At 35.9% G+C, this 17,637-nt stretch overlaps 1 protein-coding gene across 4 annotated transcripts in view; it reads left to right on the top strand.

The window, feature by feature from the left end:
* Positions 1–3,980: 3,980 nt before the first annotated feature.
* The window catches only part of ACTR6 (actin related protein 6), a 30,828-nt gene continuing 17,171 nt past the window's right edge, over positions 3,981–17,637 (top strand). For 2 of the 4 annotated variants that reach the window (XR_013967253.1, XM_080811024.1), the window contains exons 1-8: positions 3,981–4,117; positions 6,099–6,216; positions 6,617–6,698; positions 8,266–8,389; positions 9,633–9,768; positions 9,860–9,916; positions 16,808–16,906; positions 17,011–17,089. Coding sequence is in view for 2 of the 4 variants with exons in the window: in XM_080811024.1 (XP_080667150.1) it covers positions 8,335–8,389; positions 9,633–9,768; positions 9,860–9,916; positions 16,808–16,906; positions 17,011–17,089 (426 nt within the window). In the remaining 2 variants the exon portion in view is untranslated. The remainder of the gene's footprint in view (positions 4,118–6,098; positions 6,217–6,616; positions 6,699–8,265; positions 8,390–9,632; positions 9,769–9,859; positions 9,917–16,807; positions 16,907–17,010; positions 17,090–17,637) is intronic. The other 2 variants (XM_080811023.1, XR_013967254.1) reach the window with 2 other exon arrangements.

The raw sequence follows: 17,637 nt of genomic DNA, 5'->3' as shown, positions 1-17,637 counted from the left end.
CAGCTCAGGTCTTGATCCCAGGGTCTTGAATTCAAGCCCCGAACTGACCTCCACGTATAAGGAAGGAAGGAAGGAAAAAAGGAAGGAAGGAAGGCAGACAGGAAGGAAGGAAGGAAGATCATTTTAGGCCTCCAGTCATCATCTGAAAGAATGTGAGAACAAATAGCCACTATTAGTCTAGGAGATAGCCTAATCATATTCAAAAGTGAAGACTGACTCTCTCTTTCTCTCAAATAAATAAATAAAAATTAAAAAACAAAACAAAACAAAACAAACAGGAACACCTGGGTGTCTCAGTCAATTAAGTGTCTGACTCCTAATTTTGGCTCAGGTCATAATCTCAAGACCCTGAGATAGAGCCCTGTATCAGTCTCCATTCTCAGCGGGGAGTCTGCTCGAGATTCTCTCCCTCTCCCTCTACCCCTTCCTGTACATGCTCTCTTAAAAAATATTAAAATTTTAAAAAATTGGAAAAGTGAAGATTGACTTGATTCATACACTTGATTTATCTTTACACAATCTAAGCTCCTTTGAGCACCTGGACACCAGACAACTAGAGCCAAAGAATCCATGATGCTGACCCTTGCTGCCCTTCCCATTTTGACCTGGAAATCTTTTTTTTTTTTTAAGATTTTATTTATTTATTTGACAGACAGAAATCAAAAGTAGGCAGAGAGGCAGGCACAGAGAGAGGGGGAGGCAGGCTCCCTGCTGAGCAGAGAGCCCGATGCAGGGCTCAATCCCAGGACCCTGGGATCATGACCTGAGCCGAAGGCAGAGGCTTTAACCCACTGAGACACCCAGGCGCCCTTGACCTGGAAATCTTAAAATAAACGTTTATAACCTTAAAATAACTTTTGCTCCAATTCCATGCAATATTCCACATTCAAAAACCCCTTCATGGATATATTTATACCCTTAGCGTATAAATTCCCCAATTTTGTTCGGTGACTGTGCTTTGGGATTCCTGGTGTTCTCCTTCACTTGTTGTAAGTGAAATATTTCCTTTTCCTTTTTTTTAGCTTAATTGTGTCTTTTGGCTCAACACCTATGAAGAGACAAACCCAGTTTCACATTGCTAAAATATACATGTATATGAAAAGTGTTAGAAAAAAACCCATCAACCCCAAGTGAAGTAATTTATGCTAGGTCATGTCACAAAGCTGATACTTAACAACTAACCTAATTAAAGTTTCAACCTCCCTCAGAAATATAGTCTTAACCCCTTAGTCAGGAGTTTTCTCTTCAGCACCAATGCAGTAATCTGTCACAAGGGCCCTCTCCATTCCCCCAAAAGGAACATGAGGTAATCCACTAATAGGACTTCATGCCCTTCCCCTTAAGGGAAACTGATCTTGTCTGAAACTATCCTTTCTTTTCCTTTGCAAATAACTTCTTGTGCCACCCTTCTTCTTATAAAAAACCTTCCATTTTTGTACAACTCCTCTCCTTGGAGTTCCCCTCTAGTTGCTAGATTAGATACTGACTGGTTTATGAATCTTCAGAAAAGTCAAAATTTTTAAAGGAAAACCAATTAAATCTTCAAATTTACTCAATTGAATTGTATTTCAACAAAAGTAATACATGCTTTGAGATGACTTGTGCTAAAATCTGTTAGGAAAGAGTGCATGGTGTGAAAGTGACTAGATTGAGAATTTTTACTGAATAGTCTTGTGCTGAAAGTTGGCTCATACTGGCTCATGAGAACCAATTACGTGAATCTGTTCCCAGCTCTGCATTCAGAGTTTAGTAACTTCAGGATAGCTGGAAATCAGCCATTGTGACAGTATTTATAACACAGAAAGTGGTAAGTCATACAAATCAGGGCTCACCCCCACCGGAGATCTAGTTGCTGAACATTTATCAGCACACACTGTAAGATGTAAAATTGCAAATATGTGGACATTATTTCTGATTTGGAAAAATACTTGCTGATAATTATGCTAGCAATACAGAAGACAGATCAGAATGAGAAGAGAACAGAGGCAGAAAGTGCATTGAGAAGGCAATGGCATTATTTCAGGTGAGAGATAAGGCAATGTCAGTAGAGAGGAAAGGCCAGTGGCAGATTCTAGAGAGTAAGTCAGGGATTGGGGTTGAAAGTAATTGAGGTATTGGGACGCCTGGGTGGCTCAGTTGGTTAAGCGGCTGCCTTCGGCTCAGGTCATGATCCCAGCGTCCTAGGATCGAGTCCCACATCAGGCTCCTTGCTCAGCAGGGAGCCTGCTTCTACCTGCCACTCTGTCTGCCTGTGCTCACTCTCTCTGAAAGTAATTGAGGTATTTAGCTTGGGACTTGGGATACACCATTAATATAGATTAGTAATTAGGTGAAACAAACCATTTTGGAGAAAAAATTCAGTTTTAGATTTGTTGCTATTGACGTTATCTTAGGATATATGGCTAGAAATATTCAGACTACACTTGGGTGTGGAAATTCTGCTTTAGGTTTTATCATTGTTTAATGACAACTGAAACCAAGAGCAAAAAATTGTCTTGATCAAGGAGCATGTAAATGTTGAGGAAAGCAAAAAGAGAAGCTTAAATGACAAAGGGCTGATAACCAGAAGGAAAGCACATTTTAAAAGATGAGAGATGAACAGAAATGGTGGCAGTTCTATGATCTAAGTTTTATAAAATATGCTCATAGTAAGAGATTTTATACATTTAAAAATAAATTAGAGAAAACGCAATGACTGAAATTGGACATAATTAACTTTGGACATTTAACGACTTTTTAATACAAAGGATATAGACACCAATGGAATAGAGTGCCTGACTTCAATGAGTTTGTTGTCTATGCAAGTTAAGAGACTGATTATATGTGGGAGCCCGACTGGCTCAGTCGGTGGAACATGGGACTCTCCATCTTGCGGTTGTGAGTTCCAGCCTCATCTTGGGTGTAAAGATTACTTAAATAAAATCTTTTTTAAAAAAGGGAGAATGATTGCATGATGAAAAGATGAAAATGATGATGATAATGACCACTACTACCAGGTACTTGACTTTTGTCATTTACTCTTCATAAAACAATTCTGCGTGGGAGTGTTATTAATATTACTCTATTTTTCAGATGAGGAAACTAAAGCATAGAGGGATTAGCCTGTCTACAGCATCTAGTAAGAACCAACATTTGGCCCAGGAGTTTGAATGAAGAGACTGCACTGTTAATCACTATCTCTTTGATTTCAATAATAGTTCATAAATGTAAAGATTAAGTTTGTTAATATATGCATAAACGTCTTAAAAAGTTTACTCGCAGGTATTAAGTACTTTGTATTAACCATTATTATCTTCATCGCGCAAGGTTACACAGCCATTTTGAGGTGGAGTCTGGATTGTAATACAAAATTCATTCTCTTATTCATTATTATATAAAGGAGTTAGCCCGGGGCATTACAAGAACACATAGGAGCACTTAATTTTAAGAGCGAGAACAGAGTAGTGTGAGATGTCAAGAGATCATTTTAGATAGGAATGACGGAGCGGTGTTATGAAGAAGTAGGCCGGGGAATAATATGAATGAGTAGAGAAGCAAGGCTGTTGACGGATACCATGTTTGTAATTTAAGGGTGGTTGGACCCTACAGTCGAATGGGCATTGGCGGGAATGAGGCTGAAGAGACTTCATATCCAGTTCCATGCTGTGTATGGTTTTGCACTTTATTCCTCGGGAAATGTCACTGAGAATACTACTCGAAAATACAAACACAGGCACAAAGCTATAGGCTCACTAGGGGGATTAGAATAAACTTGTAGGACCAAGTCAATATGCGAAGTAGAGGACAGATACGCCATCCTATGGTTGAAAAAGCTCTGAGCCAGTCCCACTCTTGCTGGATCTCGCCCCCACTTAAAAGGGATACGTTGAGAACCGCACAAACCACCTGAGCCCCCGCGAGGGACGGCAGTCTCCGGCTTCCGGCGTCCTCGGTTGCTAAGGGAGACCGGAAGCGCTCTTACGCTCCGCCCTGCAAACCATAGAGTACCGGAAAAAGAGGGAGCCGAAGTGTCAGGAGGAGAAAGCGGCTGCCGTTTGGTTCTCGTTAAAATGACGACCTTAGTGCTGGATAACGGAGCCTACAATGCCAAAATCGGTTACAGCCATGAAAATGTGTCGTAAGTGTTCCCTCCGTCCTTAGGACAAGAGAGACTACGCTTCATCTCGGGATCACAGTAAACTGCAAATGCTCCTACGTCGCCCTAACCTGCGCCAGACGGATGCTCTGGTTGGAGCTTGCTGAGTGGGGTGCTTTGAGCTGGTATTTTGGTGTTAATTTAGGCTACGCGGCCCCGGAAGTAGGACTTGCGTTTCCCACGTTCTCTCGTGCGTAACAGGAAATAGCTCAGGAAAATAGTCTTCTAAAGGAGCAGTTCCTGCGGGAGGGTTGCATACACATTTCATGAACCCTCAGGAATCGTGGACGTGTATATGTATATACATATTCTTGAGGGCCCAGTTATGGCTTTCATCACATCCTCAGTGGGTTCTGTGACCTCCCCCCACAAAATTTAAAAACAGTTGTCTTACTGATTGGAGACGTTGAAGGCTTCAAATCTAAGCCTTTCATAATGCTCATTGGCTGACCTCGTTGTTAGAGTTGATTTAACAGAATTACTCCAGTGACATTCATAAAATATTTATGTTATGTATGTATATATAAAGAAGAAAATATGTTTTCTTCTATGTTTGCAGAGGATTTCCCCCCTTTCTCCTTTCTTTTTTTTTCTTTTTTCTTTTTTTTTTTTTTTTAAAGATTTTATTTATTTATTTGACAGACAGAGATCACAAGTAGGCAGAGAGGCAGGCAGAGAGAGAGGAGAAAGCAGGCTCTCCACGGAGCGGAGAGCCCGATGCGGGGCTCGATCCCAGGACCCTGGGATCATGACCCGAGCCGAAGGCAGAGGCTTTAACCCACTGAGCCACCCAGGCGCCCCTTTTTTTTTCTTTTTTAAAGCGAACAATCAAACCGCATAGGAATGTAAATTGTTAGTCTTTTAGAAAATGTTTTGGGAGTGTGTATCATTGTTTTTATCCTTTGACACAGTAAGTTCGAAGTGTTTGGTAAGAGCGAATACAGGACGCTCTCTATTATAGACATTGTATATGGTTTAAAAAATGGAAAGCAAACTGAATAATCAAGAATGGAAAATTGACTAAAATTATAATATAACCATAAGATTGGCTACAGTGCAGTTTTTAAAAATCATGTCCTCCCGTGGCCTGGATGGCTCAGTGCGTTCAGCATTAGACTCTTGATTTCGGCTCAGGTCTTGTTGTCAGAGTCTGGGATTGAGCCCGTTTGGGCTCTGCACTCAGAGGGGAGTTGGCATCTTGCTAATTAAAAATCTTTGGAATCCTAGAGACTTAGTTTTAATGGCAAGAATTTTGAACCAGTAAATCCTTTACCAGAGTGATATTAAGATTTCCACACTGAGCCTGGGTGGCTGATTCAGTTAAGCATCTGCCTTCAGCTCAGGTCATGAGCTTGGGGTCCTGGGATCAGCCCTGCAGGACTCCCTGCTGGGCGGGGAGTCTGCCTCTCCCTCCCCTTTCCCTCTGTATGCTTGCGCTCTCTCAAAAAAATAAAAAATAAATCTTAAAAAAAAAAAAAGAGATTTCCACATTAAAGCCAGAAAGACCAGGAACTTTACCTAAGCTCTGTCATCTGTGTGGTGGCAGGATCATTACCCACCTGGAAGTATTTCTTAAGGATTACTTGAGAAAGTTAAAGGATCCAGAGTAGAGTCTAGTGCATGTTAGAACTTAAAAAAAAATTTTTTTTTAAGATTTTATTTATTTATTTCACAGACTGAGATCACAACTAGGCAGAGGCAGGCAGAGAGAGAGGGGGAAGCAGGATCCCTGCTAATCAGAGAGCCCGATGTAGGGCTCTGGGATCATGACCCGAGCTGAGAGCAGAGGCTTTAACCCACTGAGCCACCCAGGCGCCCCAAAAAAGACATTTTTTGATTATTCGAAGACAAAATGAAAAACACTGATTGTGGGTATTTTTTGTCATGGAGCAGGGTGGTAAAGTAATTGTATTTTTTAGAAGTGAGTATTTAGGGAATAATTGTTTTATTTCTTTGTTTATAGGGTAATTCCTAACTGTCAGTTCAGGTCAAAAACAGCACGTCTTAAAACTTTTACTGCTAACCAGATAGATGAAATAAAGGACCCTTCTGGACTCTTTTACATCCTTCCTTTTCAGAAGGTAATTCAGTTATATGTTATTTCTAACAACATAGACCTAAATGTAAAGACAATTTTTAAATTTATAATCAAGATTTTGTATATATGGAAATATTTTTAGATCTCTGAGAAAAAGTTATTTAAATTTTAAATAAGATCTTATTAAAACCAAAAATTGAAATTAAATTGTCTTGTTAACAATAAACGACCATGACTTAGTTACTGGTTGTGGGTACTGAATTTTACTTATGTTAAAGCTAAATGAGATTAACACATTAAAAAAAAGTGTGGAGTGGCATCTCCTTAAAGAATGTTTGAATAGTGAAAGTAACCATAAAGATAAATTAGTGGTTTAGAATATATTAATATGAATTTAAAAATTATTCAAATATTTGTGATAATTTATACAAGAATTTTTTTAGGGCTACTTGGTGAATTGGGATGTTCAAAGACAAGTGTGGGATTACCTTTTTGGAAAAGAAATGTATCAGGTAACAAATTAGAGTATGTATTCAAATTTCTATTTCCATGTCTTATTCAAATGAAAAATTACAGCAATAAGTATTATGAACTCATGTTAATGCAGGAACCAACAGGATAGGATATAAAGCTGGTTTATGCCTTAATGTGACTTAAATAAATCTGTTGCACATGTTCACTGTGTATTTATATCAGTCATATTTTTAACTTCTATAAAAGCTATATATATTGCTAAAATATACATTTATATGAAAAGGAATACATGCTTGAGATTACTTGTGCTAAAATCTGTTAGGGAAGAGTGCATGGTGTGAAAGTGAATAGACTCAGAATTTTTACTGAATAGTCTTGTGCTGAAGGTTGGCTCATAACGGCTCATGAGAACCAATTACATGCATCTCCTTCCAACTCTGCATTCAGAGTTTGGTGACCTCAGGATAGCTGAAAATCAGCCATTGTGACGGTATTTACAACACAGAAAGTGGTAAGCCGTACAAATCAGGGCTTTTATTCCCCCCTGGAGATCTGGCTGTTGAACATTTACCAGCACACACTGAAGGTGGGTGGAAGGAGGGATGAGATTGCAAATGTATAGACATTATTTCATAAGCAATGTCAAGTCATGGAAGGGAAGACTTCTGTGGTGAGAAATACATTTGGGGAGGATGATCAGGTTTCTTTACAAAAATACTTGGCTAGCAGTACAGAAGACGGATCAGAATGAAAAGAAAACCAAGGCATAAAGGGCATTGAGAAGGCAGTGGCATTATTTCAGATGAGAGATAAGGCAGTATCAGGAAAAGCCAAGGGCAGATTCCAGAGAATGAGTCTGTGATTGGGGTTGAAGGTAATTGAGGTATCTAGCTTTAACTTTTGAATATGTTTCTAGTATACATTTAAGTCACTAATACACTGTTCTTAGTTTTGATTTTTTAAATGTTAATTGAGTATAAATGAATTAACGTGGAATTTGAGGTCATGAGAGTCTGAAACTCAAGATTGTCCACATGTCTATTATTAGACTAATTCACTATCTCATTTTTATTTTCACAATAAAAATTTTGGTCTACATATCTGAATTGTGACTTTTATGTGAGGATTTGTGCTTTTAATGTCTGTAGTATAACTTTAGGTATAGTGAGCAAATATTCTGTTTTTAATACTTCTTAAGAGTGTGGGAGAGAATTATATAAACATCAAATATGCTAAAGCTTCTGGCCTTTTAACTTTGAAAACAAAATACCTAATGCTTGTAGTTATATTGTTCATTACGTTTGCATACTGATCTTCAAACAATTTGATAGTACCATTTTATCAATGTTACCATTAAAAGAGTTAAAATTAAATAATAAAGTGCATGAATTCTATAATCAGACTTCTAGGTTCAAATCCTAGCTATGTCCCTAACTAGTTAAATGAACCTTGGTAACTTATTCAACTCTTTTATACCTCAGTTTGCCGATTAAATGGGTTTAGTAATAAGACTTCCCATCTAGGATTATTGTGAGAATTTAATATGTTTGTTTATATATGTAAAATGTGTGTTTATAACTACAAAATTATAAAACTTGTGGAAATTTTTCTCTCATAGGTTGATTTTTTAGATACCAATATTATTATTACAGAACCATACTTTAACTTCACTTCAATTCAAGAATCAATGAATGAAATCCTATTTGAAGAATATCAGTTCCAAGCAGTCTTAAGAGTAAATGGTGAGTTAAAGTTTTGATTACAGTTAAGTAATGGGAATATGGATATGAATAGGGTAAAGAGAAACACTTAAAATACAAGAATATTGGGTGACATTCTTTTAGATTTAAAGAAAATAAACCATGGAATTTAAAAACTAGATGGACTTTTAGAGATTATCTAATCAGACTTTTCTCACTTCATCTTTTTACTAGTACACTATTTTCTCCCTAATGAAGTTACTAGCCACATTTTTTTTTTTTTAAGTCTATGTCCAACGTGGGGCTCAAACTTAAAACCCTGAGTCACGTGCTGTACTGACTGAACCAGCCAGGTGCCCCAACTAGCCATGTATTTTTAATTTCTAAAAGATTATTGTTTCTGAGGTAGTTACCTTTTCTGCCACTAATGTGTTTGCTATCATTATTATTATTGATTGAAATAATGTTAATATCTTAGCCTGCCAATATATGGAAAAACAGTCTGAAAATAGCATCTAGAAGTAAGTTTATGGAAGGCTAAAATTACATTATGTGACAGTATAATGAAAGTATTCAAATATATACGAGTGATATTGTGCTATAATGCTTAAGAGCACAGTCTCTGGAACAGTGTTCTTCAAGGGTGATTTTGCTCTTTGGGGACATTTGACAATGTCTGGAGACATTTTTGGTTGTCACAACTGAGAGGGTGCTATTGGCATCTAATGGATAGAGGATAAAGATGTTGCCAAACATCTTAAAGTGAACAGGAAAGCCTCCAGCAACAAGGAATTACTGGGCCCCAAATTTGAGAAACCTTGCTCTAGAATCACACTGCTTAGGTTTGAATCTTGGCTCTGTTACTTTCTAATTGTATGACATTGGGTATATTGCTTAACTTCTCTGTGCTTCAGTTTCTTCATCCATAAAATGGAATTGTTGTGAGGATTAAAACACAAATACTCATGGAGTTTTTAGAATAGTGCCCAGCATGTAATAAATGCTCATAATTAAGTTATGATGTTAAAATAATTAAGTCATGACTATTTTTCTTTAAAAATTGATCACAAAATTTTTTTATCCACATTTACCACAAAAATGTGATGTCTTAGTTTAAATGCTGCAGAGAGTGTGACAATTAGGAATATTATTTTAAATTATCATATAGAAATAAAGGAAAGTTTTTGTCTTTGTGCTTGTCTTAATTTGTTGCTTTTCTTTATTGCTTTAAATTAAGTATGCTTTTATTTAATGCAGGTTTTTTTTTTAATCTTTTTCTAAATAGCTGGTGCTCTCAGTGCACATAGGTATTTTCGAGATAATCCTTCTGAATTATGCTGTATCATTGTAGACAGTGGATATTCCTTTACACATATAGTTCCTTACTGTAGAAGTAAAAAGAAAAAAGAAGCAATTATTCGGTGAGTTGTATGCAATTTTCATGTTTTTCTTAGGTTAAAACTGAATAAAGGGTGTGATAAACTGAACCAAATTTGAATTCTCCTTTTTTAGGATAAATGTGGGAGGAAAACTCCTAACCAATCATCTAAAGGAGATCATATCTTACAGGTAATACTTAGCTTTGATTTTTGGTGGCCGGCGGGCGGTGGGGGTGGTGGGGGGTGGCATGGCTGCTGGTGATGAACTTTATTTAAAGTAATTTAAAATTATTCTTTAACCATTAGTTGTAACTTCAGGTGACAATTCTATATTATTGCTTTAAAAACTATATCACATACATAAATACAAATGATGTTCAAATTGAAAAGCTTTGTAGTGGGGCGTCTGGCTAGCTCAGAAGAGAGCATGCAACTCCTGATTTCTGGGTTATGAGTCCAAGCCACATAGTGCGTGTAAAGCTCATTAAAAAGAGAGAAAAAAAAAAAGCTTTCTAGCACATGAAATGCTAGTGTCCATCAAAATTTGGATATTTCCAAATTCTAGGGAGTTTAATATTTTAAAATTATAGAATTTATAAGAAGTTATAGATGTTACACATTATAAAACAAATGTATTTAAAGAAAAAAGGGTTTCAAAGGAAAATAAATCTCTACTACTTTCTGTCTCATGTCAATTGCATTCCACACAAAGTATGGTCTTTAAACTGTATTTATCTCTTATATTTTTAGTCTCTGTGAGCCTTAATAATGTATTGATATTTCTGCTTATTGAATTAACCAATATTAGTTGACTATCCATCATTAAAAGATGAGGAATTAGTGTACTACCAATTCTAACTCTTCTCCCTTTCCTAAATTTTATTCATGGTATTATATTTTATTTTATTTTGTTTAAAAACTTAAGTGGTATTTTTTGTTTGTTTGTTTTGTAAGTAGAATTCTTAAATCTCAATTTCTCACTACAACAATTTTGGCTGGTATGATACCGTCAATATCTCTTAGCATATGAGAAAATAAGTGAATCGGCATTTCTTTCTGCGTTTCCTCCCACGTTTTTCTTCTTTCTTCTGTCAGAGGTACCATTATTTTTTAGACACCTTATTGAGCTATAATACATATCCACACAATTCACCCATTTAAAGTGTACATTTTCAATGGGTTTTAATGTATTAGAACATTTTTAGAACATTTTCATTACCCCAAGAGAGACCCACGCCCCTTATCCAACCTACCCAGCTCTAGCACATTTGTCAAAACCTTTTTATTTTGAAATAATTACAGCCTCAGGAACTTGTAGAATAGTACATAGAGCCCTGTGTAATCTTAGTAATATATAACTAATACAGTATCAAAATGATAAAACTGACACTAGTACAGTATTGTTTCCAGTTTTCACCATTTTTTACATGCATTTGTGTGTATTTCTGTGCGACTTTATCCTGTGTATAGATCATGTATATATCACCACAGTCAAGATGTAGAACTGTTCCATCTCTCCAAAGGAACTTGTTTGTGCTACCTCTTTATATTTGCTTCCCCACCATGTCCCTCTCCCCTGGCAATCTCTAATTTGTTTTCCTCTTCTATAGTTTTGTTATTTCAAGAAACAGAATCTTAGAGTATGTAATCTTTAGACAGTGACTCTTTTCATTAAACAATGCTATACCATTTCTTTCTAATTACTGAGATAACATTTACATATGATTTTTTACTATAGTTAAGTCTTCTTGCCTTGTTTATACATTAATTCTAAAAATGGAGGGTTCATAAATGGTATATATGGTGTTAAGGTTATGTGAATGTTATTTATTGTAGAACCAAACAGAATTGGGCTCTGTTTCAAAAGATTTAGATACTTCGTTCCCCTATCCTCATCAGATTAGAAGCAACAAATTTGAAAGGCAGAGAAAGTTGAGACAGATGAGGACGTTAACCAGAACCTAGACAGTTTTGAGTCCATGACCTGTGTATTAAATCATTCCTCCTTCCTTTCATGACTGAAAAAAGTTCCTGTATTTTATTTTTTTAATTATTATTTTTTTAGTTCATGTATTTTAAAAAGGAAGGCTGTTGAAGTTGAATTTGAAAAGAACAGCCTGGCAAGAATACTTAGAAATAGTATTTGGGAGGGGCAGCTGGGTGGCTCAGTCGGTTAAATGTGTCTGACTCTTGATTTCAGCTCAGGTCATGATCTGAGCCCTGTGGTGGGCTCCGTGCTGAGCATGCAGACTGCTTAAGATTCTTTGTCTCCCTCTTCCACTACCCCTCCCCCACCACCACTTGCACACTTGTGCTCTGTCTCTCTAAAAAAATAAAAATAAAAAGTTAAAAAGATACAGTTATGGGAAAGAATAATAGTGAAAGGAGACTTTATCAGTAGATGATAAAGCATTTTTAAATTGTAATAAAGGGATACTTAGATGAGAATTAAATGATAGGTAGATCAGAGAGACTGAATAGTTAATTCTGAATCAAACACTAAAAGAAAAAGTAATATATACTATTAATTATTCAGGAAAGGATACAGGGAAAGTTGGCTGTTGGGAGAAAAATTTTCCTTTGGCTCATACACTAAAATTCAAACGGGTTTAAGATTTAAATATAAAAATAAAGCCGCAGCAGGAGAATATTTGAGTTGTTAAGAATAAAAATAGTAAAGGGGCACCTGGGTGGCTCAGTGGGTTAAGCCTCTGCCTTCGGCTCTGGTCACGATCCCAGGGTCCTGGGATCGAGCCCCTCATCGGGCTCTCTGCTCAGCGGGGAGCCTGCTTCCTCCTCTCTCTCTCTCTCTGCCTGCCTCTCTGCCTACTTGTGATCTCTGTCAAATAAATGAAAAAAAAAAAAAAAGAATAAAAAGAGTAGAAGAAATACACTTGATCTTAGCCAAAAGTCTGAGAAGTGATAAAAAAAATAGTCGAAGAAATAATAAAGGATATAATTTTCCTATATCTTTTTTTTTTTTTTAAGATTTTATTTACTTAGGGGTACCTGGGTGGCTCAGTTGTTTAAGTCTGCCTTTGGCTCAGGTTATGATCCTGGGACCCTAGGATAGAGCCCCATATTGGGCTCTCTGCTCAGCAGGGAGCCTGCTTTTCCCTCTCCCTCTGCCTCTCCCCTATACTCATTCTCTCTTTCTCTCAAATAAATAAATAAAAGATTTTATTTATTTAATTAGCTATTTAAGAGAGAGAGAGGGGGAGAGAGAGAGAGGGAACAGTGGGGAGATGCAGAGGGAGAAGGAGAGTTAGAGAATCTCTTGAGACTTTGTGCTGAACACAGAGCCCAATGTCATGACCCTGAGATCATGACCTGAGCCAAAACCAAGGGTCAGATGCTCAACTGACTGAGGCACCCAGGTGCCCCCCCATTATACCACTTTAAAAAAAATAAACATTTTATTGAGGTAAAACATACATACAGAAAAGTTTACAAACCTTGAATGTGTAACTTAGTGAATTTTTAAAAACTGAATATACCCAAGTAACCAGAACACAGCTCAGGCAGAATATTATCAGCACTCTAATCCCTCTTTGTTTTCTTCTGGTCTGGAAAACCAGTGATTTCAAGCATTTGTAAACAACTAATATAAATAGGAACCTGAGAAATAAACTTGAAACAAATATGACACTGGGTTGTTATCTTTAATATATCAAGGGCTCTTACCAATCCTTAAGAAAAGCACTACCTTGGTATAAAATGGCTACTAGATGATTCTCAGAAAACAAATGGTCCGTGGCACAGGTAGATAATCATTAGAATTACATACTGTCAAAGAATATAAATGGATAATTCTCAGACGTAAAAAATTGTAAGTATCTGAAGTAATTAGAAATTGAGTTAAAACATTTATTGAGCGTTTGTTCAGGAGATTGGGAGATATGTGTTAACAAATAAGAATTCCTCTTTTTCATGGCACTTCCTTGTAGAAAAATACAAATTAAAATGCCACAACTTTTAGAACTCGAATTAATAGAATTTTTTCAAAACATGATGTTCTAAAAAAAAAAGAAGATGTTGCAGATTGTGATGCTGGCTGTTAATGATTACAGCATAACTTGAAATAACTTTTCTGGTAAACAGTTTGGCAATACACCAAGATACGAACAGTGTTTCAAATTCTGTGCCCTACAGTATGAATGAATAATGAGATAATCTGAGATACAGATAAAAATACCTGTATTGCATCAATTTTGAGTTATACTTTCCTCACATCTCTAGTTGGGATGGATCTTCCAGTTGTTGGTACCTTAGAATTGTTATAGTTTAATTATCATCTTTTCTTCTCATTGGTGTAATAGTGAATCTTAAAGAAGGTAGAATATGCTGTGTATGGAAATAACAAAAAGCAAAAGGAAGCAATAATAATGTCTTTTGCTTATTGAGTATAAGGACTATGCTAAACACTTTACATGTATAATTAGAGTCATTTACTTCTTACAGATGTATTAAGTCGGTGATCTTATTATTATTACCCTTTTAGAGTTGAAGAGATTGAATCCCAAAGAGGTAAAGTAACTTGGTTGCCAAGTTGTGATTCAGCCAAAGTCTCTGGGGCACCTGGCTGGCTCAGTTGGTAGAGCATGTGACTCTTGATCTCAGGCTCATGAGTTCAAGCCCTATGTTGGGCATAGAGCCTACCTAAAATAAAACAAAAAACAACAAAGCCAAAGTCCGTGTTTATAAACATACAAATATCTTTCCTCCCTGATTTAAACTTTCAACACTAGGAACATTAATAAATACATTTTGATAGGTCCCTCTAATAAATATTATAGGGTAGTAAATAACCATATTTTTAAAGAACGATAGCATAAGAAAATGGAGATGATTTGAGTCTAAAACAAAAAGTATATGTAACATATATGTGTAGAGATAAATATCCAAATAATTTCATATTTTTGTTATCTTTTTTAATGTTTTTTATTGAAGTATAGTTGACACAATGTTACATTAGTTTCAGATGTGCGAAGTAGGAATTTAACAATGCTATACTGTGCTTTCTATAAATGTAACTACCATCTGTTACCATAGAATACTATTACACAGTACCTTGACTGTATTCCCTATGCTGTACCTTTCATCCCTGTGGTTTATTCATTCTGTAACTGGAAGCCTATACCTCCCGTTCCCCTCCACCTATTCTGCCCATCCCCCTACCCTCTCTCCTCCAGCAACCACCAGTTATCTGGTGGTACGTATGGTCTGTTTTTGCTTTGTTTTATTCTTTAGATTACATATATAAGTGAAATTTTATGGTATTTGTCTTTCTCTGACTTCTTCATTTTCCATAAAACCTTTTAGGCTCATCCATATTTTCACAAATGGCACGATCTCATTCTTTTTAATGGCTCCTTGGTATTCCATTCTGTGTGTGTGTCTGTCTCTGTGTGTGTACATACCACATTTTCTTTATTCATTTACCTATCATTGGACACTTGAGTTGCTTCCATATTTTGGCTATTATAACTAATACTGCAATAAACAGGGGTATATATATTTTTTCAAATTAGTGTTTTTGTTATTGGGGATAAATACCCAGTAGTGGAATTACAGGATTGTATGATATTTCTATTTTTAATTTTTTGAGGAACCTCCATACTGTTTTCCAGAATAGATACACCAGTTTGCATTCCCACCAACAGTGCATGAGTTTCTCTTTTTCTATGTTGTTTCAACACTTGTAACTTATCTTTTTGACACTAGTCATTCTGACAGATGTGAGGTGATAATCTCATTGTTTTGATTTGCATTTCCCGGATGATAGTGATATTGAGCATCTTTTCATGTATCTGCTGGCTATCTGTATGTGTCTTTGGTAAAATGTCTATATTCATGTCCTCTGCCCATTTTAATCAGATTGTTTTTTTAGTGTTGAGTTCTAAAATTTCTTTATGTATTTTAGATATTAACCCCTTATCAGATAAATCATTTCAGGTGTATCATTTATAAATGTCTTCTCCCATTCGGTAGGTTATCTTTTCATTTTGTTAATGGTTTCCTTCACTCTGTGAAAGAGTTTTATTTCAGTGTATTCCCGGTAGTTTATTTTCATTTTCATTTCCTTTGTGTGAGGAAACATATTTAGAAAAATGTTGCTAAAGCCATTGTCCCAAAGATTACTGCTTATATTTTCTTTAAGTTTTATGTTTTCATATCTCACATTTAGGTCTTTAATCCATTTTGAGTTTGTTTTAGTAGATAGAGTTTTCCCGGCACCCTTCATTGAAGAGACTATCTTAGCCATAGATTAATATAAGCATGGGTTTATATCTGGGCTCTGTGCTGTTCCATTGATCTAGGCGTCTGTTTTTCTGCTAGTTACCATACTGTTTTGATTACTATAGCTTTGTAGTATATCTTGAAATCTGGGATTACAATACCGCCAGCTTTTTCAAGACCCTATTCAGGGTCTTTCGTTGTTCCATATGAATTTTAGGATTATTTGTCCTAGTTCTCTGAAAAATACTGTTGGCATTTTAATAGGGATCATTTTGAATCTATGGATTGCTTTGGGTAGTATGGACATTTTAATAACATTTAATAACATTAGTTGTTCTAAGCCATGAGCATGGACTATCCACTTGTTTGTGTTGTCTTCAGTTTTGTTTTTAAAAGCATCTTTCTTTTCTTCATTAAGCCTTTGTTTTCTTGGGTTCAGTTATCAAATATTTATTAAACATCTGTGTGTCAGGTACTGCGTGTTAACTCACTACTATGATCAGAAAAGAAAGTGAGAGAGTTAAGTTATTTTAGCAAGATTCTATTCAGAATGGTTGGAGGAGGAAAAAGTTTGCTCTCTAATAAATGTTACCATATTTAAAGCCTTTATTTTCAGTTTCTTTCTGCAAACTGGACTAATATCTGCCCTCAGAGGAATAATGTGGAGTTTAAATATAATGGAAATGTGATTATTCTATAAAGTTGAAAATATTTTACACATTCAAAAATTTAATATTTTAAAGTCAGTTACCCAAAGATTTAATTCCAGCGAAAATATTTTAAGTAATTGTAAATTATACTTTTTTCCATTTCACATTTTACAGTTTTTATTTCTGTTTAGGCAGCTACATGTTATGGATGAAACACATGTGATTAATCAAGTAAAAGAAGATGTGTGCTATGTGTCTCAGGATTTTTATAGAGATATGGATATTGCAAAGTATGTATAATAGTAATCTAATCTAATCTAAGAATTAGAAAGTTGATTCTTGGGTAATGTTATACAAAGTTAATTATTTCACAAGTCTCTATTTTGTTTTCTAGGTTGAAAGGAGAAGAAAATACAGTAATGATAGACTATGTTTTACCTGACTTCAGTACTATTAAAAAGGGCTTTTGTAAGGTAATTTTTAAAATCCTCAATGACATTGCTTAATGTAACCACCTTAGTCAGATTTGAAAAACACCTAGCTGGGGGCACCTGGGTGGCTCGGTTGTTAATAATCTACCTTCGGCTCAGGTCATGATCCTGGGGTCCTGGGATCGAGCCCCGCATCAGGCTCCCTGCTCAGCTGGAAAGCCTGCTTCTCCCCCTGGCCCATAACCACCCACTTCCCCTGCTTGTGTTCCCTCTCTTGCTGTGTCTCTGGCAAATAAGTAAAGAAAATCTTTTAAAAAGAAAAGAAAAGAAAAACATCTAGCTGGATTTGGTAGAGTCTTACAAAGTTGTTGACAACTGCTTTTCTGCTCTTTGTTTCTCCAGACACAAATGTATAAATGATTAATAAATATCTCATTAATAAAGTTATTTAGAGAAAGAACCATCAGCTGAATGATAGCACATGGGAAAAATCTGGAGATAGGTCATATCATTATTTACATTCTGGTTAACCCTTTTCTATTTTCTTAAGAATTAGTTTAAATCCATTTCAAAGTTGTTCATTTGCCTTG

This window comes from Martes martes, assembly GCF_963455335.1.
Source record: "Martes martes genome assembly, chromosome: 8".
In the NCBI taxonomy this organism is placed as follows: Eukaryota; Metazoa; Chordata; class Mammalia; order Carnivora; family Mustelidae; genus Martes; species Martes martes.
The sequence above is the reverse complement of the archived record's forward strand: the minus strand, read 5'-3'. Positions and strand labels throughout refer to the sequence as shown.